General features: G+C 51.5%; 1 protein-coding gene across 3 annotated transcripts in view; it reads right to left on the reverse strand.

Moving 5' to 3' along the window:
* The window catches only part of Eya2 (EYA transcriptional coactivator and phosphatase 2), a 169,328-nt gene that overhangs the window by 81,054 nt on the left and 67,297 nt on the right, over positions 1-20,977 (reverse strand). For all 3 annotated transcript variants that reach the window (XM_006991129.4, XM_076571146.1, XM_042276810.2), the window contains exons 3-5: positions 12,272-12,317; positions 8,727-8,869; positions 6,876-6,992 (exon numbers count right to left, since the gene is read on the reverse strand). In XM_006991129.4, coding sequence (XP_006991191.1) covers positions 6,876-6,992; positions 8,727-8,869; positions 12,272-12,317 — 306 coding nt within the window. The remainder of the gene's footprint in view (positions 1-6,875; positions 6,993-8,726; positions 8,870-12,271; positions 12,318-20,977) is intronic.

Consider the following 20,977-nt stretch of genomic DNA (forward strand, 5'->3'; position numbering starts at 1 on the left):
TGGAGTGGGTGGCTTCTCTGTAAACTAGAGGTTGGGATTAGGAGGTCCAAGATTAGGGGGTCCAGGGGCCTGGTAAGGATGCTCTGCTGTCTACAGACAATCACCATCTCCACACATCCTTACCCAGACATTTCATGGTGAGCACTGCAGTAGATGAGAGAACATGAGTGCTATCTAGAAAGGACACCTGTCCCATCCCTAAAGCCCCAACGCAATGATCTCCTCCTACTGTAAATGCCGGCCCCCCAGGCCTCTCTTTGGTTACCTCCCCTTAGGCTGAGCCCCTTAACACACACGCGTGGGAGGCCACAGCTCAGTTCATAGCAAATACAATGAGCTGCTCATCTCCCCCAGCATGAGCTGGGTCGAGAGCTGGCTTTTCTTCCTTCCTTCCTTCCTTCCTTCCTTCCTTCCTTCCTTCCTTCCTTCCTTCCTTCCTTCCTTCCTTCCTTCCTTCCTTCCTTCCTTCCTTTCCCTTCCTTCCTTCCTTCCTTCCTTCCTTCCTTCCTTCCTTCCTTCCTTCCTTCCTTCCTTCCTTCCTTCCTTCCTTCTTTCTTTCTTTCTTTCTTTCTTTCTTTCTTTCTTTCTTTAATGATGAATGCTGTTTATTGAAGGAGGGAGCAGGTCTTGAATACAGGCTTACAGCACAATGGGAGAACCCTGGAGGGCAGAAGTCTGGAGAGCTGGCTTTTCTATTTCCCTTAGAAGCTGGGTGTGCTTGTGCTGGGGCATAGAAAGCACTCACTGCACACGGACCTGCACGGGTCCCAGAACCACACAGATGGGAGGCACACACAAGACATCTCAATAAACTCACGGGCTAGGCCCAGCACACACAGCGATCAGCAAGACATCATGTCTCCAGCAAGGACGGCTAGAGCTGAAGTTAGAGGGTGATCACGGACTTCCATATGCAGGTTATGACATTCATGCACTCATTCTCACACACACAAACACATACACAGCTCATACACATGAAGACACGCACACAAAAGACAGAAGAGGAGGAGGAGGAGGAGGAGGAGGAGGAGGAGGAGGAGGAGGAGGAGGAGGAGGAGGAGGGAGCAACAGCTGGGTCTGGAGTCACAGGACTGTAATTCTAGTTGTTTGGGAAGCTGAGGCAGGAGGATTGTGAGTGAATTTAAGGCCCTTAAATGAGATCTTGTCTCTGAATAAAAATTTGTTTTTAATGAAGGGCTGCAGGTAGAACCTAGTGGCAGAGCCCATGCTTAGATGCACGAGGCCCTGGGTTCAACTCTTGGTACCACAGACAAGAACCCACCTCTCTCAGAGCTGGTCTGCCCAATTCTGTAGCCATGCTGACCATGATTAATCCCTTGACCTCCATATGTCCTAAATGTGAAAGATTCTAGCCAGATACAGGACAGAGGCAGGCCAACCTGTGAGGGTGGCCACCAGGGGGAGGTGGGGCTGAGATCAGAGTGACATGTGTTGGGACCTCAGAGCTTTGTGGTCAGCAGAGCTGCTGATTCACACCCGGAAACCCGCCCTGGGGCCAGCAGGGCTGGGCTGCCAAGCCTGGCTCCTGACCTGCCTGACCAAGGGAGATCAGGCTGACTTCATCTGCTCAGAACTGGCTGGGCCAGGGCAGCCTTCTGCTGCCACCGCCAAGGTGAAACAGAGCCTCATCCTCTTGGCCAGGATGGGGGGCATTGGACCCCAGCCCTTACTATGGCCACTTGCCATTGAGGTTCACCAGGAAAGGCTTTTCGGTCTGCCCGCACCCCCGGGTATCCTTCCTTGGCTTGTGATTTGCTACTTGTATTTCTGCCCCAAGGTCTTGTGGTTCTTAAGAAAATACGGACCCAGATTACAAGATGGGACAAGGAGGCCCCCCTGGTGCTCACCTGTCTACTTCCCAAGGGCGTCCCAAGATAGCACTAAAACCAGCTGCCAACACTAAACAAAACAAAGGCAGCTGGCACTCAGACATGGCTCCTGGGCTGGGGATACGGCCCAGTCAGTTCAACAACTTTCTGTACAAGTACGAAGGCCTGAGTTAGATCCCAGCACTGCCCATCCCCCCAGCCCCCAAAAGCTGGGAGTGTGCCCATAGTGGCAGCACTGGAGGTGGAGACAGGGGGATGCCTAGGGCCCACTGGCCAGCCAGACTATCCAAACTGGCAGTTACACATTCAGTGAGGGACCCTGTCTCAAAAAATAAGGTGGAGAAGTTGATCTCTGATCTCCACATGTGTACATGCCCCCACCCCACAAGTACACATACATAACAAGTACACACACACACACACACACACACACACACACACACACACACACGAAAACATCTTCGTTGATGGGACAGCGTCAAGTGTGCATTATGACAAGGGCAAGAGGCTCAGGACTGGCAAGAATAAGGTTCCTCAAAACACTGAGTGTGGCCAGACGAGGAGGAGAAGGAGCCCAGTGCGTATAACAGCATCCCACACCTTTGAAGCTGGCAGCATTCAATTCAATTACACTTCCCTGTGGGACGTCCACTCCTGGCCATGACTGATGCTCAGGGAGCATTTGTCCTTCCGGCTGACAGAATTTGAAATGGACATTTTCCCAGGCATTGGGCATCAGGCCATCAGGGCAGTGATCCTAGGTAGAGCTGAAACATTCAGGGCACCTGGGTGGAGCTGTACCTTCAGGAACCACTGTGCTCGGATATATAGGGTGGACGGCCAGAGTGAAAAAGCTGGGCTGAGAGCTTGGGCGGGTTGGTCTGCAGATTACCTCTCCTCAGAGGCTACTTTTAGGGGAGACTCGTGTGTGAGAAAACTACTGGGTGAAGAGGAAGAAGCAGCTTCCAGAGCTTTCCTTGATTAGAACTCCTGATTCACCCACGAGGGAGAGAGGGAGGGAGGGAGAGAGTGAGGGAGGCAGGGAGGGAGGGAAGGAGGGAGGGAGGGAGAGGGAGAGAGAGAGGGAGAGGGAGAGGGAGAGGGAGGGAGGGAGGGAGGGAGGGAGGGAGGGAGGAGAGAGAGAGAGAGAGAGAGAGAGAGAGAGAGAGAGAGAGAGAGAGAGAGAGAGAGAGAGAGCAAGCTTAGCCTTCACAGGCATTGGGTAGAATGCCCTGGAAGGTGGTTCTCCGCAGATGCAAAAATGCCGGCCTCAAGCTCACTGTGCAGCTCAAGCTGACCTTCAACTTTGGATGCTCCTGCTAACAGGTGTGAGCACCATCCCAGTCTACATCAAGCTGAGAATGGAGCCCAGGGCTTTTTGCATCCCAGGCAAGCGCTCCTCAGTCACACCATCTGTGGTCTTTGAGTCAGGGTCTCTTCGGAGGGAGACCTGGAGCTCACCAGTAGGCTAGGCTGGCTGGTGAGGGGGCCCCATAGGTCCACCTGTCTCTGTGTCCTGTATTTTAATTTGGGTTCTGGGGGATCGAACTCAGGTCCTCATGCTCATGAGGCAATCACTGTATCAACCGAGCCATCTTCCCAGTCCAGAAGGAGTTCTTTAAAGAAGTACTAGCAGAAACAAAACTACAAACCCAAAGGAGCCGTGTGATGGCACTCGAACACAAAACAAGCCTGCAATAAAGAGAGACTCCAACGCAAAGGAATTTGGTCACCTGGAGGATGCTTTTCCTTATGACCGTTGTCATGGTAACACGACCTACCGGACTGTTGACGGTGCCTATGTCTGCATAAGAAGTTCTGCGTGGGTTCTTGGGAACCGGACAAGTGGTCTGAGGTTTGGACACTAGGTGGGTGCAGAGCCCGGGTGGGAGAAAATGTTTATGGATGTTTGAACATTTAACATGCTCTCAAAATTAATGTGAAAGAGGGTGACTTGTAATGCATTTTATTCCCTTTATTACTAAAAACATCTACTAGAGGGAGGAGTTTCTTTCTTTTTATTCCTCCAATACCAGGAATTGAACCTATGATCTCTGTGTGATGGCCAAGTGCTCTAACACTGAGCTACAGTCCCAGTGGTGTGGAGTGTCTTTTTCGGTTGCTGTAGACACTGGAGGATCATTGGTGGAGGTTGCACAGCTATGTAGATGTACTGAACTACACGTTCCCAAAGGGTAAAGCTTATGGTGTGTGGACTATATCTCAGCAAGAAATAAATGAATTAAAGATGAACAAACAAACCTGATTAAAAACAAGTACTACATTCGGTTTCAACCCAGTCAGAATGGTGGCCATTAGGAAAAGCACAACACATGTTGGCCAGGGGGTGGGGGAGGAAGAGCCCTCATTCACTGCTGGGAGTGTAAACCGGTGAGCCTGCTACAGAAACCAGTGTGCAAGAAGCTGGGAGATGAAGGGGAGACATTGGCTTACCTAATGCTTGCCACACCATTGCAATGCCTCAGTTTACCAATCTGTAGAGTGGTGAGATAGTCCTATTTCTGTCCTGTGCACATTTATGAAATTATGATTTCAATTCTTAGCAAGGAACCCTGGCTTCTCATCACAGAATGATGCTACTGAAATCCTCAGGCTCCACTCAGCCAATCCAATCTTTCCCTGTTTCTCTCTCTCTCCATAAGACCCATGACCATCTGAACTATACAACTCATTTGAGAGTCTATTCCTTCTCTGGAACAACTCAGGGCAGAGGAATGTTGACAGGAGGCACATGGGCCTGGGATGTGAGCTCCATGTGTTTGTGTTTGAAAAGGAGGAGGTCTGGCTTTTCTGACAGCCCTCAGTATCAGGCTCAGAGCTGGCAGGAGGTCCAGCCACAGCCTCCACACATGGCGGCCATGAGAACCATGAGAAAGTAGCATGCGCCATTCCCATGGTAGGCAGGAAATGAGCGGGGGATGCATTGATGTGTGAAGAGCTCATGGGGATTGAGGTGGGGTGGGGTCCAAGGCTGAGTCTGTTCTCTCCTGCTGAGAGTCACTCTTTAAATGGATCTGAGTGCAGAGGAGCAGAATACTGTGGGGTCTGTGTGCCTAGGTGGGAGAATGCTGGGTTTCCAGCTCATTGCCTGGGTCACATGACCTTACCTGACTGTCTTACAGTGCCCTGGGTTCTCCACCTAGGAGGGACAACAATGCCTTTGTCAGAGGGCAACTGTGTACATCCTGAGGATGGGCATACTGGTTTTTCCTCTGGTCATATCCATCATGGCACCCTGAGCTTCCTCACAGTCTTGACCACGACCTGTAACTGTTTCCCTGGGAACGGATTACTGTCCAGCTCTCTCCTGAGGGAACCATCCTTGTCCACTGCGGCCTCTTCACGCCGTGCCAGGCACAAAGCCAGCCTTCAGTAATGGAACATAAATGGGGGACTGAATGGAGAGTCACCTCCAGAGGGGAAGTCACATAATCTGCCGCTGGGGTGAGGATGCCTCACCAGCAACAGAAGCCCCAGTCAGCAAGGGTGATTTCTAGCTGCAGAGCTAAGGACTGGTCCAAAGGCAGGCTCAAGTTCACGTTCTCAGTGAACCTTTATTGCCAAGAATGGTTCCTCTCCTCATTGGCTTTCAGGGATGGATCCAGCAGCTGTCACCCTCCAGTGGGACTCAGAAAGGTCCCTGGAAGGATGACAGGGACAACAACAGGAGCATAGGAGGAAGAGGATGTCATAGTCAAGGCCATGGGTTTGGGGTGGAGGTGGAGGGATGGGACGCCACCCCACCAAGGAGACAGATTTTTCCTACTGAACTTGAGGTAATATCTAAAGTTCTTGCCCTGACACTGGCCAGACTGGTCAGTCCCTTGACCTCTCAGTTTTTTCTTCTGTGAAGTGGGGGCACTTACTGCTCAATACTTCAGAGAGTGGTGTTGGCTACATGCCATCCCTACCTGGCACCCACTGGGTGCTGGGACAAGGTAGGACAAGGCACAAGGTGGGGTCATCTGCCTGGCTGTGACTGTACCCACTTTCTCCACATACCCTGAAGACATCTGTACAGCCCTTGATGAAACAAGCAAAACACAGACGAAGAAGTGGCCACACTTCCCAGTAGCCATTTTAAATAGAAGCACCCTCAGCCTTGGGCTTGTCCAGTCATCATCCTGTTTTTCCTGGAGCTATTTCCAGACCCCGATGGTTTATAGGGAAAAAGCACCAGGACGAATGTTCCCAGAGTCACTGTCACTCTTCGCCTGCTCTGTGCATCAGGACCAAGTGCTACCTGGGGCGCCGAGCAGAGAAGGAGCCCTGGGAGGGCCAGAGATGGGGAAGCGAGTCCAGGGGAGCCCAGCAGAACTATTCCTTCGGTTATGTGGAGGCAGCAGAAACACCTGCTGGGCACCCGGAACTAGAGTCGATTTTTCTGTGTGCCTCTTATCCCCTGGACGGCCTTTCTCTGAGACTTAGCAAAGGACTCGCTTGACCCATTGCACTTAGAATGCAAGTCAGCATGGTGGCATAGACTGCAGGTCCCTGCTCCCTCTCCAGGCTCCTTCTCAGGGACCCTCTCAGTCTGTCCCTCTGTCACCCCCTCTGTTCTGTTCCTTAAACACACCGACACCATTTGCCACATGGCATTTGTACTGTCCCTTTCCTCTGCTTGAGATGCTCTTCCCAGGTGTGCATCTAGCTAATGCCACCTCACCCTTGTCTTTGTCCAGCGTCACAGAGGCCATCACAGAGGCCATCTCTCCCCTGGCCTCTCAGCTGCTTGTCAACTCTATGTCGATACCACGATGTTTCATTTTGCTCTACTTTCGGCCCGACTACCTGATTATCTGCTGGCGTGTGTATTTCCGTCTCTGCCTGGGACTGTGGGATTGACCCCAGGGCAGAACTCACATTTTGTCCAGCACTTAAGTTGGAGCCGGGCACACAGTAGGCACTTTGGAAGTCTGATGAGTGGGTGAATGAATGATGGACATGCACCCTGGAGTGCCCCAGACAGTGGCAGGAAGGCAGAGGGCGGGACACCACACTCACTGTGCACTGGGTAGGCGTAGGGGCTCTGTCCAGCAGGCGCGGTGCTGAAGCTTGGTCCGTAGCTCAGGAACCCGCTCTGGCTGGGGGAATGGTTCAAACTATCTTCTGTCTTGATACCTTGGAAGGAGACAGAAGCACCAAACACATGGTTTGAACGCTTCCCTGTCATCCACAGAAGAGCCACCGAGTCAAGACAGTGTTCTCATCAACTTCCAAACCGTAAGTCACTTTAGTGCTAAAGTTAGCTGGTGTACGAGCTTGTGTGTGTGTGTGTGTGTGTGTGTGTGTGTGTGTGTGTGTGTGTGTGTGTGTTTCTGAGACTGGGTCTCATGAATCCCAGGCTTGCCTTAAATTCACTACCAAGAATGATCTTGAACTTCTGATCCTCCTGCCTTCAGTTCCCAAGTGCCACACCCGGTTTGTGCCATGCTGGGTTGGAAGCCAGGATGCTGTGCATGCTGGATGAGCCCTCTCCCACTGCGCTACGGCTCCAGCCCCACCCCTGACTGCTGGGATTGCCAGGCCCAGCTCTCACACACATTTGTGGGCATGGAAGTAGGGGTTCTGCAGCTGGCTGCGCCTCCTCTGAGTATCTCCCCTTCTTTACATTAGATTAGTTGCTCTGGATGGGCCTGACCCCCTGGTTGTGCAGGGCCATGTGCCTCACAGTAGCCATCCAGAGAGTTCCATCCCCTCCTCTCCAGAGTCTGGGTCAGGGACAGGATGGAGCCTAGTCAGAGAGAACCCCGGGACTTCGGGGAGGTGTCCTAGGCCGGAAAGGCTCTCTGTTTGGGGTACTTGCAGCTTAGAAATGCTTAGGGCTGTGCCTGCCACTGTAGTAGAAGAACCTATAGACACTGAAGCCCACACACGGACACAGCTGATTCCTGATATCATCTCAACACCCAGGTCCCTGCCTGAAGCCAGTGACGTAACACTTTTTCGTTCCGAGGTGTTGACGGTCAAGGCCTCCAAAGCACCCTTTTCCGTCTCTACCATCATACTGACTTCAAGAGAACTGTCCCTCTCTATACTGAACCTGTGACCCATGGCTTCCTTAGCCCCCTCGTCCCATCTCTTTCCCTTGCGTGAAGCATTGTCACATGACCCAGTTGGGCCAATGAGGACCACCAAGGGCTCCTTTGGAAAAGGCTGAGAAGAATGAACTCTCTGCCAGGAATACTGACGTTCAAAGACCAGAGGTGGCGGGCACACTGTCTGTGTCACCACACGGAGACAACCTCTGTGGGAGTGAAGGCCATTCAGAGGGGAGCACCCGAGACGGATCAAACTTCCCACGAGCCCACCGTGGATGACGTGTGGATGTGTGCACCTGTGGATGTGTGCACCTGTGGATGTGTGCACCTGTGGATGTGTGCACCTGTGGATGTGTGCACCTGTGGATGTGTGCACCTGTGGATGTGTGCACCTGTGGAGGTCCCACGATGGCTTAGAGAGTTGAGTTTTTCCCTCTGCCTTTAAGTGGCTTCCAGAGATCAAACTCAGCTTGTCATGCTCGTGCGGCAGGCCTGAGACATCTCCTCAGACTCTCACTGTGTCACCAGAGCACCTGGTCACCATACATGGTGACATCTGTGCCCCCAGATGTGACAGTACATGAATCACTAACTTCTCATTTTCCTGAAACCGCATGAGTGAGGGCATGATTCTTGCAATTGAAAGAGGCCCCCTGACAGTCTGGAAGAAATCTGAGCCATGCTTCAGCCATGTTCTCTCCTGCTTTATCTCCAAGTCAAAGTTAACCCAGCTACCTTTATGATCCTGAACTGAGGCATGAAGGGACCACCATGCTGGGGCTGCCAGGGGGTGGAGGGCTTGCTTGGTACTCACTGTAAGGGGGGATCCCGTAGGCTTGTGCTGGAGGTGGGTATGCTGTATAGGGCGGTGCCTGCTGGATGCCTGTGCTGTACTGTGTCTGGCCATAGGCTGCCATGGCTGCGGAGGGCTGACCAGGAGGGACACACGGGTGAGGCCTGGTGGAAGGAGAGATGGTTAAGTCTCCTAGTCGAGCTCAGCAGCTTCCCCTGGATCCTGGGATCACCATCATTTTCCCCTTGGGCATTATGCTTTCATAAGCAAAGGCAACCTTTGCGTACATCACATATCATCGTTTTCTTTCCCCCGGGAACAAAGGTGTGCTTCCTATCTTCCGTACAGTCAGATTCCCTCGGGTCAGGACTCCATCTAACAAGATGTGGGTGGGTGTGTGGTAAGCCATCACTGGTGGCCTGTCGTCCTTCCCCTCTCCTGGGGCAGCAGTGGAGAAGTCATTTGTAGTAGCAAGGCTGTAACCCAGAGATGCTGGCTCCCCATGTTAGGCAGCGTAGACAAGCCTGTTAGAGTTTTACCAGATCCACACCAGACTTCATGGGGAAACCTCCAGGTTTATTCAATACTGTGGTCAGCTTGATTACCTATCTTTGCGTGTGTGTGTGTGTGTGTGTGTGTGTGTGTGTGTGTGTGTGTGTAAGTGTGTGCACATGTCTGCACACACATGAAGGCTGCAGGTTGACATCTGGGATCTTCCATTGTCACGCCTCACTTTTGTTCAAGAGAACTGTCCCTCTCTATACTGAACCTGTGGCCCATGGCCACAACCTCAGAGCTCACTGGTTTGGCAGCCTGGCTGGCTAATGAGCTCCAGGGATCTTCCTGACTCCATCTCCCCAGTGCTGGAGTTACTGATGTAAGAGACCAGGCCTGGGTCCTCACGGTCATCTGGACTTTGTCACGGTCATCTGGCCATCACTAGACTATGACCCTCTGCCTGCACCACCACCACCATGCCACTTCAGTTGGTGATAAAAAAAAAAACCTGGCAAGTCCCTTCCCATTGCATGCCTGGGTCCCAGCCTAGGTCATTTTCAAGAGGCCTAGCGAAGCCTCTGGTCTGACAACCCTGGAGATTCTTGTTTTTTTTTTTTTTTTTTTTTTTTTGGTTTTTCAAGACAGGGTTTCTCTGCGTAGCTTTGCGCCTTTCCTGGGACTCACTTGGTAGCCCAGGCTGGCCTCGAACTCACAGAGATCCGCCTGGCTCTGCCTCCCGAGTGCTGGGATTAAAGGCGTGCGCCACCACCGCCCGGCAACCCTGGAGATTCTTAGTTTTCATCTTCAGGAGACAGGCTCAGGGACACTCACTGACCCACAAAAGCTCGTGGATTGGCATGGATCCAGAGGCCACACACTGAATGCCTTTATTCTACCCAGTTCTCTAGATCCATAGCTGGCTGAACATGACCCCATGTGTTTACTCTCTCAGCTTAGGCCTCTAGGAACATGGCTGGTCTCCTTGTATCACTTCAGCTAAAATCTGTCTACTTCCAATGTATCATTTAGGCAGACATGAAACCCTCTGGGTTTTTCATAAAGTCTCAGGGTAAGTATGAATTGAATGTAAAAGGGTACAAGATGTGACCTTCCTTTCCAGAAGGTTCCACTGCTGCCATAAGGGAGTCCTTTGGGGGGACTTACGCCTGAAGACACCAGGCTGGGGTCTAAAACATGTTCCATCAGCCACCATCCCGGCTCTGTGGATGCCTGTGGTATGGTCAGTGGGTCTGTAAGGCAGGACTTTCTGCTGAACAGAGTCCTTATTTGACAGTGTTCCTGAGTCACATCCTGCCTCTCCATAGAGAAGTTCAAGGTGGGAATCCAAGCCCGTCCACTCCAGTGTCCCACCAAAGCCCAATGAAGAGACTTGGATTGAACCAGGGTTCAAGTTAAAAACCTAAATGGGGACCAGGGAAATGGTTCAGGGGACAGAGTAATGAGGACCCAAGTCCTGATCTCCAGGACCATGGGCAAAGCAAAGCCCGATGAAACACATCCGTAATTCTAGCACAGGGATGGCAGAGACAGGAGCTCCCTGGCCAGCCAGCCCAACTGAATCTATGTGCTTCAGGCTCAGGGAGAGACTCTGTCTCAAAAAATAAGGTGGACAGGGACTGAGGGAGACACCCAGTGTGGACCTCCGGCCTCCACATTAATGCACCTGCACTCACACATGCATACACTCACATGAACTCACACATACATACACACCATACACACACCCCTCCCCCACTCCTAGAGAAAGGACAGTGGCACTCTCCAATCTGAGGAAACACTCCAGGAGGTTTTATTAGGCTCAATGGCTGCCAGTTCCAAACCTCTTCAGAGGGAGAAGCAGCCTGAGTCAATGCCCTCACCAGGGCTCCTCTGTGGCACTCAGAGAGGGGGATTTCTGGAAGCCCGAGAGAGCACCATTTGGCCAGGTCTAACCTGGTCTCTGTGCTCAGCTCTAAGGACTGGAGCTTGCCTAGGGAAGGTCCTGGTACCCATCCACTCCTAGGCTTCTGGACCCTGGCTGATTAATGGTGGGACACTCATGGCACCAGGTGAGGATCTCAGATTCTCTGTCTCCTCACTAGCCTGGAAGTCCTTCTGAGACAGGGTTGTGTCCTGTCTCTCATCCTAGTGCTCACATGGGCTCTGGGACTGAGGAGTCCTGGGTGAATGTCAGAGCCAGAGAAAGGAAAGGATGGAGTGAGCAGGAGGCAGGGAGGTGGAGGTGGGGAAACCGCAGGAAAGGGAGAGGGCGGGGACACAGGCAGGGGAAGAGAAGGGGGGGGGGAGACAGAAGCAGGGGAGGAGAGAGGAGGGAGAGGGAGGGAGACAGAGGCAGGGGAGGAGAGGGAGGGAGAGGGGAGGGAGAGGGCGGGAACACAGGCAGGGGAAGAGAAGGGGGGAGACAGAGGCAGGGGAGGAGAGGGGAGGGAGAGGGAGGGAGACAGAGGAAGGGGAGGGAGAGGGAGGGAAACAGAGGCAGGGGAGGGAGAGGGAGGGAAACAGAGGCAGGGGAGGGAGAGGGAGGGAGACAGAGGAAGGGGAGGGAGAGGGAGGGAGACAGAGGAAGGGGAGGAGAGGGGAGGGAGAGGGAGGGAGACAGAGGAAGGGGAGGAGAGGGGAGGGAGACAGAGGCAGGGGAGGGAGAGGGAGGGAGACAGAGGCAGGGGAGGAGAGGGGAGGGAGAGGGAGGGAGACAGAGGCAGGGAGGAGAGAGGAGGGAGAGAGAGGGGTCTAAACAGGGAAAGGAAAGAATGGAAAAAGAGCAAACTCCAGAAAGAAGACAACAGCGGAGGACACTCAGAGCCCATTCTGAGCAATTTACATCTTCTTTCCCGTTGTAGGACAGGTCACTCAATGTCCCCTTTCCTAGATGGGGAGACCAAGGTTCAGGCAGTCAGATGACCTGTGCAAGGTGGTCTAGCTGTGTCCATGCTGGCATTCCTATTTGGGGAAACAATTCCAGAGCACCCTACCCTCACCCCTACCTCTGAAGAAGAGAAAAGGGAATGAGTAAGATCAAGGGGGGCGTATGTGGCCCGAGTACTCACTTCGCAGAGAGCTGAGGCACGCTTGGAGAGGCCGATCTGGTAATGCCTGGAGAGAGAAAGAAACAGAGCGTTTAGCTACCGAGGCCATGTTCAGCACAAACTGTGACTTCAGAGAGACTTGGGGAGAAAACAACTTAGCGAGTGATTGCTGGGGACTTTCTCTACCACGGAAGTTTCTGGGAGGCAGGCACTCTCCTCTAAGTGGGCTCACAGCCCCTCTGTGGGTGCTCCTGCTCTCCAGGTACCACAGGAAGAACACACAGAGCATCTAGGAGCATCATGTGGAAGCCACGGCCCATGTGCTGCACAGGCCAAGGAGAAGTATATGCCAGAGAGGTCACGTGACCACAGGAGCGAGCCAAGACCTGCAGGATGAAGATTCAGACTGGCTCTAACCCCATGACCTCCTCATTTTCATCATCCTCCTCCCCAACCCTCCTCCTCTTCCTCTCTTCCTCTTCCTCCTCTTTTCCTTTCTCCTCCTCCTCCTTCCCTCCCCACACCCCTCTTCTCCCACTTGCCCCTCCCCCTCCTCTTCAGGTGCAAGTGCGCACACTTATAGAGACCAGAGGACGGCCTCAGGAGTCATCCCTCCAGAGCTGTTCTTTTTGGCTTTTGAGTCAGGGTCTCCCATGGCCTGGGACGAGCCCACTCCAGTAGGCTGCCGAGCCAGCAAGTCCCAAGGGACCCTCCTGTTTCCCCCTCTCCAGTGCTGGGATGACAAATGCAGACCACCGTGCCCAGGGGTTTTACATAGGTTCTAGGGGTTAAATTCAGGTCCTTACCCTTCTGTGGCAAGCACTACAGACGGAGCCATCTCCCCAGACCTAATGATATCACCTTCCTGTTCCGGACTCTCTAGTTGTAGTTAGTGGAGTTCAGGTCAGGCTAGCTCCAGCACACCCAAGGAAGGCACTGAGCTAGCCCTTGCGATCCTGACACAAATGTCTTACATTGCATTCCTGGACGCTTGCTGTTCAGCTACCGCAACATCATCACTGTGGGTGATGATGAAAGGTGACAGACTTAGCTGGGAGAGCTGTTTTCTGGGGTGTAACTGATCTGAATGGTTCCCTGGGGAGTATTTTTGTGCCTCATCATTTCAAATAACACCACTCCATGTCCACAAGCAGCCTGGATAAATTCCGGGTGCGGACAGGATGCATCCATTTACTGATTCAAGTCTGCTGACTCTGCGCCTCTCTCCAGCTCCCTCACCTCACTCTGGGACTTGGCAACCTCTTCCACCCCCAGCCTCAGAAACTTCTCCAGCATGCACGCACGAGAGGCTGATGGTGTCCATCTTTTACCCAGCATTCCCTGAGTGCTAAGCTTCCTGCTAATCACTTTCTCTGCGTTGATGATTTTAATCCCCAGGTGAAGAGCCGGGGCTGGAGAGTCTGCATAACTCACTCAGGGCCTCTGACCTGAACCCTGGCGGCCCGGCCCTGCAGCCTGTCTCAACCATGACACCACAAGCCAAGAGACGGCCACCAGCATGATTACAGCAAGCGCTCCCTCAGGGGTTGACTGTGCGCCAGGCCCAGTGGTAATGACTTAGATGCTGGATCTCATTTAATCCTTACCATGAGGTAATAGGACCACGAGACAGGCAAGGCCATCTTCCTCCCACCCTCTGTCCAGAAGCTCCAAAAACTGAGTGCGTCTGAACCTGAATCCAAGGGTCACACGAGCCTCAACTCTGTAGTCCAGTCCTCAGACACACTGCTGTGTCTCCTTGAACGTCACATAGAGTCACAGCTGAGCTTAGACACACAGAACTGTCTATATAACTGCACACAGTGTCAGCATGTATCGATCACGGAAAGAAGGGCCCGAGTTCAGTATGACTCCACCTATGTATGTGTGGATGTGTGTACGTGTGTGTATGTGTGCGTGTCCATGCGCATGCATGGTGTGACGGCATAAAACGTGCTCTTTACACACCACACTTAACGAGCGGCATTGACTCAATGTCAAGGAAAGTTCTGGCACCTCCTCGGTGCCTCCTGTGGCTTCCTTGGTCCTGAGGCCTTTGCCCCAGGCAGGCCCCACGTGGCCCTTTCTACTCTCCCAGGACTCAGAGCCACTTGTCTCGGAAGCAGCTGGTCTCGCTGTTGGCAAAAGCTCAAGTGTGCAGATCGGAAACCACCGAGTTAAACACTTTGAATGTTTTCATTAATAAATATGCAAATACTTACGAAAATGGGATCCAGGGAAACAATATTCCTATGGGCTCCCGCTAACTGCTGTTCCAGGCATTTGAAGGGAGCGTTTTTCCTCCTGGTTGCCACAGAGTGATTGGCATGGTGGGTTTGCTCAGGTTTCTGGCTTCCTCACCTCCACCCCTTCCTGAATCCTTCAGCCATCTGCTTTTCCCCTCCCCACATAGCCAGCTCTCCCTCGCCTCTGTTCTTCACATCTGCAGTCACCACCCACCCAGGGGAATAGATGGGGGGGCACTTGGGAGTGCAGAGTACCTTTTCTCTTGCAGACTATTCTTTTGAAAAATAGTTATTAACCTCTTGCCTCCTGTATCACATTGAGATGGAGAAGGTGGGGCAGACTCCCCTGTGCCTGCACTTGTTTCTCCCTGTGTCCTCCTGGATAGGGTGGAATAGACTTCATTGATAGTTGGCATGTGTCTAGGGGTGATGGGACTAGGGTGAGACCCTGGATTAAGCAGGAGGGTGGCCAGGTCCTCCCCAGGGACAGAGCAGAGCCCCCAGTCTGTGAGTGCAGTGGCTGCAGAGGCCAGAAGGGGGCATCAGAGCCCCAGGAACTGGAGTAACTGGCAGTGGTGAGCAACTTGATTTGGGTGTTGGGAATTGGACTCTGGTCCTCTGCAACAGCGGTGTGTGTTCTTAACCGATGAGCATCTCTCCAGCCCAAGGCCCAGTTTTAGTATGTAGAAACTACAAAAGGAGTCTATGTGTGAGCATAGACAGCTGTGTGGGACTGTGTATGTGCGTACACTATATACAACTCTGTGTGTGTGTGTGTGTGTGTGTGTGTGTGTGTGTGTGCATGTGCTTGTGTGAAGGATACACCCAGTTACTCATTCACTTGTGCATTCTGTAAGTATTTATCTTACTCACTGTGAGCCAACTCTACAAGCCAGGTCTCACCACCGGCTGACTTAATGTCCTTTGCAGAGGAAACAGGTGGGGCTTAAGCGCTCAGGTTCCATTTTAAATCTTGACTGTGTGCACCCTGACAGAGTGGCACGGTGCCCATCATTCTTCTCCTGAGGTTCACGTTTCTCACCTGAAGCATGGAGCTACAGTGTGTACCTGCAGAGGAAATCCAGGCTACCAAAGACCAGCCTCGGCTATTCTTGTCTTTCCACTTCCCTGCCCCCGGCCCCTGGCAGCCACTTTCTTCTGAGAGCATATGTGACATCAGCACACCTGTGTCATCCTCACGGGCATGCCACCAAGCCAATGACTCTGAAATCAGTTACTACGGGTGCACAGTCTTACTGACTCTTAACGCATCTCCAGTGACATGAGATGGCTTCTGATACCCGCAAAATGCCTGGAGGCAAGTATGTACATGTCGTCCAAGTGCACCCTCTCATCTCCTCCAAGTGTGTGACTGACATCACTCCCAACCCCCAGTGCACTGCTAAGAGTCCAGAAGTGTGACCAAGTCTCTTCTCTCACGGGGCCACTTTGACAAACAAATACCTCTTTTGGCCCTCACAGTGGCGTTGCTGAGAGCATGGGTAGATTGGGAACATGTCTCAGAGTATGATTTAGGGGGTCATAAATGCGTGTTCCTCTATGGAGGCCATCACAAGTTATTTTTAGTGCATGTTAAGAGCATAACGAGGTGATAGAAGTCACATTTTTCTTTTTTTTCTTTTTTTTTTTTTTTGGTTTTTTCAAGACAGGGTTTCTCTGTGTAGCTTTGCGCCTTTCCTGGAACTCACTTGGTAGCCCAGGCTGGCCTCGAACTCACAGAGATCCGCCTGCTTCTGCCTCCCGAGTGCTGGGATTAAAGGCGTGCGCCACCACCGCCCGGCAGAAGTCACATTTTTCTAAAGGTGGTTTGGGTTGTTCTCTAAAAGTGAATTTATTTCAAGGTTGTTGCTTTTCTTTTTTTCTAAAGAAACATGAGTAGCAGGAGGCAAAGCAGGAGGCACCGGGAACACAGGGCAGGCATGGGCTGCAGAGGGAGTGTGTGAAGCAGTGGGAGCCCTGGTGGACTCTCCAGCAGTGTTCTTGTTCCTAGAGTGGGGTCTGGAGCATCCTCGGTACCCACAGCAGCCTCTGGGAAGCTGCTAGGACGCCCGGAGAAGGAGCAGAGAGTAGATGGTGTTCCTTGGGTCAGTACCTAGCCCAGAAGCTTCAAGCTGGAGCTGGCCAGAGTAAGACTGATGAACTCAGTCGGAGGCAGGGGTGGGCAGGAAGTCATAGAGCCAGGTGCCTGCTCCCGGGAGCGGGTTCACCTCTCTGAAACACTTGACGGATTATGGCTGAAACTTTTTAGGAAGCATCTGCACTTGACGGGAGGAATCTTCCCCCTGGCTTCTTGGTATCCAGAACTTTTACCTCTTCCTCCCAGAAGGTAGGATATAACTCAGATCCAACTATCACTTGAGTAGGAATGAAGGAAGGACAAGGTGGGTTTGCCCAGTGGTTACTGCAGCCAGAGCACTGTGCTCATGGACGTGGTATTCATTTTATCCCTGAGAGAATCTGTTAGTGCTGTCATCTTGACACAACCTACAGTCATCTGAGAGGAAAGCCTTGATTCAGGAATTGCCTAGACCGGATCGGCTTGTGGAAATGTCTGTGGGGGGGTGGGGATGTCCGATTATTGATGTAGGAGGAAACAGCCAGCCACGAGTGACAACCATCCCGAAGCAAGTGATCCCTGGCTGTATTAACAAGGTCAGTGAAGCGTGGGCCTAGGAGTGAGCCAGGGAGTGAGTCACCAAGCCTTGTTTCTCCATGGCTTCTGCTTCGAGTTCTTGCCCTCAATGATGGACCGTCACCTGGAAGTGTAAGCCAAACAAACCTTGCCCTGCCCTTTGAGTTGCTGTTGGTTAGAGTGTTTTTATCCTAGCAACAGAAAAGTAGTGGAGACAGAAAACAGCACCCAATGCTGCTGTGACCCACCTGGGCGTGTGGGATTGTATGCCTTCGGAGTTTTCTGTTGGAGGACTGGGGAGCGCTGTGGAATTGAAGCTGGGAGAAATGGCTGAGTGTTCAGAGATGAATGGAACGTTTTGTGGGAGTTTGGATGCTGAGAATGCAGTGAGAAATGTGGACTGTGCAGGCCTGACTCACGAGGTTTCAGAGGGGAGTAAGGTCTCTATCTGTGCCATGTGCGTGATATTTTGAATGAAGAACCCATGGGTGCTGGTCAGTTGGGGTTGAAGAATCGGCCGTGATTAACAAGAGACAAGTTTATTGAGGTAAAGGTCTCTCTCTGCTTCACCGGGACTGGAAAGTGTATCCTCACGACTGCATCTAGAAGCTAATGTTCAAGAGGCACCTGAACTTGAAAACGTCTAGGAGTCTCTCATGTGGAACCGGTTTTAAAGGCATGAAAGCTACATGCGCGCGGGTGCAGCTGAGGCTGGCACTGTGTTGCAGGGCTGGAGTTTCTGGAGAGGGGTCAAGAGAGGCCATTGGTGAAGGTGCAGCCTCATCGCGACTGGAGTCTCCGGATGCTGGGGATGCTGGGAGTGTGGGGTGTCTACCACGGATAGAGACAAGTGTGGCGTGGAGCTGACCTCAGACTGTGAGACAAGCTATGTGTGCTCAAATGGCAGAGCTGGGGAAGTAGGGCTGCCCCAGCCCTTTGGAGTCTAGAAGACCATGAATGAACTCCAGTCCACCATGAATGAACTCCAGGCGTCGGACACCGAGCTACAGGATTTGGATCCACACTGCTGGATTTTACCCGTGCGTTGATCTGATTATTCATACGCCCTGGTTCTTCCCTTTTGGAATAAGAAAGTATGCAACTTGTGTTTTTTTCCCTTTTGTTGAAGCTCACAGTTAAGAGACTTTGGATTTTAGACAAGACCTTGGACTGTTAAAGTGTTGAAGTATTTAAAGACACAGGGCTTCTAACGCTGTACTGTCTTTTATAATATAACATTAACATCAGGTCGTGAGGACAAGGGATTGAAAGTTTATAGTTTAAAAGTGATATGTTTGTGGGCCACATTGACCAGGGTAGAGTGTTCTAGTTATCTTTAATTTCCAATGTGACATAACCTAGAGTTAAATGAGAGAAAAGCCTCAACTGACACCAAGGAATTGCCTAAACGGGCCTGTGGAAGTGTCTATAAGAGATTGTTACTGATTATTGATTATTATTATTGTTATTGATATTTATTATTAATTGATGCAGGAAGGTCCAACCTACTGTGGATGTCACCATCCCTAGGCAGGTGGTCCTGGGATGTACAAGAAAGCTAGCTGATAGCATGTATGCATGGTTTTGTTCAACTAGTGGACAAAAACAGAGAAGATGCCTGCAAGGGCCTCTCTTCTTTTATAACCAGAGCTCATAGTTTAGAATGAATTTGATACACACAAGGACTACAATACACAAGATAGCTCAAAGAGATGATGGTTAGGTTAGTTAGTTTATAAGTTAAAAGCATAGGTAAAGAGAGAACCAAGATGTATGAATCATCATATAATTTTCATATGATAAATGAATATGGTAGATAAATGAATATAGTGATAAATGAATATAGTGATAAATGAATATAGTAGAGTTAGCTGAGCATGAGTCTAGGAGCAGGCCAGAGAGCAGTGTTCTTCCATGGTTTCTGCTTCAAGTTCCTGCTTGGAGTTATTGCCCTGACTTCCCTCAATGGTGGACTGTGACCCAGAAGTATAAGCCAAATAAGCTCTTTCCTCCCCTAAGTTGCTTTGGTCAGAGTGTTTTATCAGAGCAACAGAGATGAAACTAGAACAGAATCCAAGAGGAAGTCACCATGACCTGAACCTTAGGTAGGCAACGAATGGGGCAAGGGGAAGTAAGAAAACTTCACTGTGGTTCAAATAATTTCAGTTATTGACTTGAAATTAGCTCATCCCTCAAGACCACTGTCAGCATCCATGTTTCAAAAACTTACAACCACTCACCCATCTACCCAGCCACCCAACCATTTACCCATCTACCCAACCACCCAACCACTCACCCATGTACCCAAGCACTCAACCACTCACCCATCTACCCAACCACCCAACCACTCACCCATGTACCCAACCGCTCATCTATACATCTACCCAACCACCCAACCACTCACCCATGTACCCAACCACTCAACCACTCACCCATGTACCCAAGCACTCAACCACTCACTCATCTACCCAACCACCCAACAACCACTCATTCATCCATCATCCATCTACCCACCCACCCAACCAACCACCCATCTATCTATCCATCTCTCTATCCACCCATTTACTCAACCACCCACCCACCCATCTACTCATCTAACCACCCACCTATTCATCCATCCATCCATCCATCCATCCATCCATCCATCCATCCATCCATCCATTCATCATTTTGAAGGTCTTCTATAAGTCCAGCACTGAGCTATATACTAAATAGGGAGGAGATTTAAACGCATATATAGGAATGAAGAGTTGCCACTGGTGAACTCTAGGTTAATGCTATACTACTGAGCTATGCTCCCAGCCCTTTACTTTGAGGTAGGTGCTCTACCACTGAGCCACACCCTCAGCCCCCAGTTCAAATGACCACCAAATATTTTCTGTGGTAGTGAAAGAGAAGGAGGGGAGGAGGAAGCCAGATTCATAGGACTGGGTTGGGAATGCACCCCAAAATGACCCTGTTCTGTGGTAATGTCAGCATTTCTTGGAACCAGAGATTAGGAAGGGCTTGCCACAGAGTCAGTTCTCAGGAACACCAAAGATGGAGGGGAGGGGCAGGGACTTATTTAAGGGACAACTGCCCTTTCGCTCCTGCCAGGTGGGAAGGGGGGCCTCTTGTGGCTGAAGGATTCAGCACCTCAAGGGAAAGCGGATTTTGAGGTGTACTTCCCCGTTTTTCACAAAGTGCCCATCTTTGCACAACACACCATGAAGGCCAAACAAAGGACTGGCCAAGGGCCAGACTCCCACCCTGCCTCTGATCCCTGTGGTGATTTGACTCAGAGAGTGACAATGGTCTGTGTTAATCATTTACCAAGCCCCTGGGGTGGGTCCGGCTCGCCACACATCATATCCTCATTTAATCCCCTGTATGGCACTCTCCAGAGTGGGTCATTGTCACAGCCCATTCAACAGGGGTGGAAACTGAGACTCAGAAAAGTTGCTTGGCCAGGGAGTGGCTAGGCTGGAAGTCGGACCTGGACGCCCCACACCCACAGCTCAGACCCTTCCCATGCTGACTTGGAGACACAGTAGGAAATTGGCCTGGGCCTCTACCCAGAGAGAAAACAATGAAGGTCGCTGACCCCTCAGAGAGGGTCGTTTTTCACAGATGCTTGTAGATGCCAGAAGAACTGTGGGTGCACCCCTCCCCCATCCAGTCGTGGTCTCAGAGCCCACACCCTTGCGGTGAGATTTTGAACAGGGTTGTCTAACGTCATAACCAGCATGCAAGGGCAATGCCATTCATTGTCTTGGTGACAGAATAATTACTCGGGGAAGCCTGGAATTGTTCTCAAAATGTTCCCTGTGATGTTGCTTTGCTTTGGGC

The sequence above is a fragment of the Peromyscus maniculatus genome, chromosome 4 (assembly GCF_049852395.1).
Source record: "Peromyscus maniculatus bairdii isolate BWxNUB_F1_BW_parent chromosome 4, HU_Pman_BW_mat_3.1, whole genome shotgun sequence".
In the NCBI taxonomy this organism is placed as follows: domain Eukaryota; kingdom Metazoa; phylum Chordata; class Mammalia; order Rodentia; family Cricetidae; genus Peromyscus; species Peromyscus maniculatus.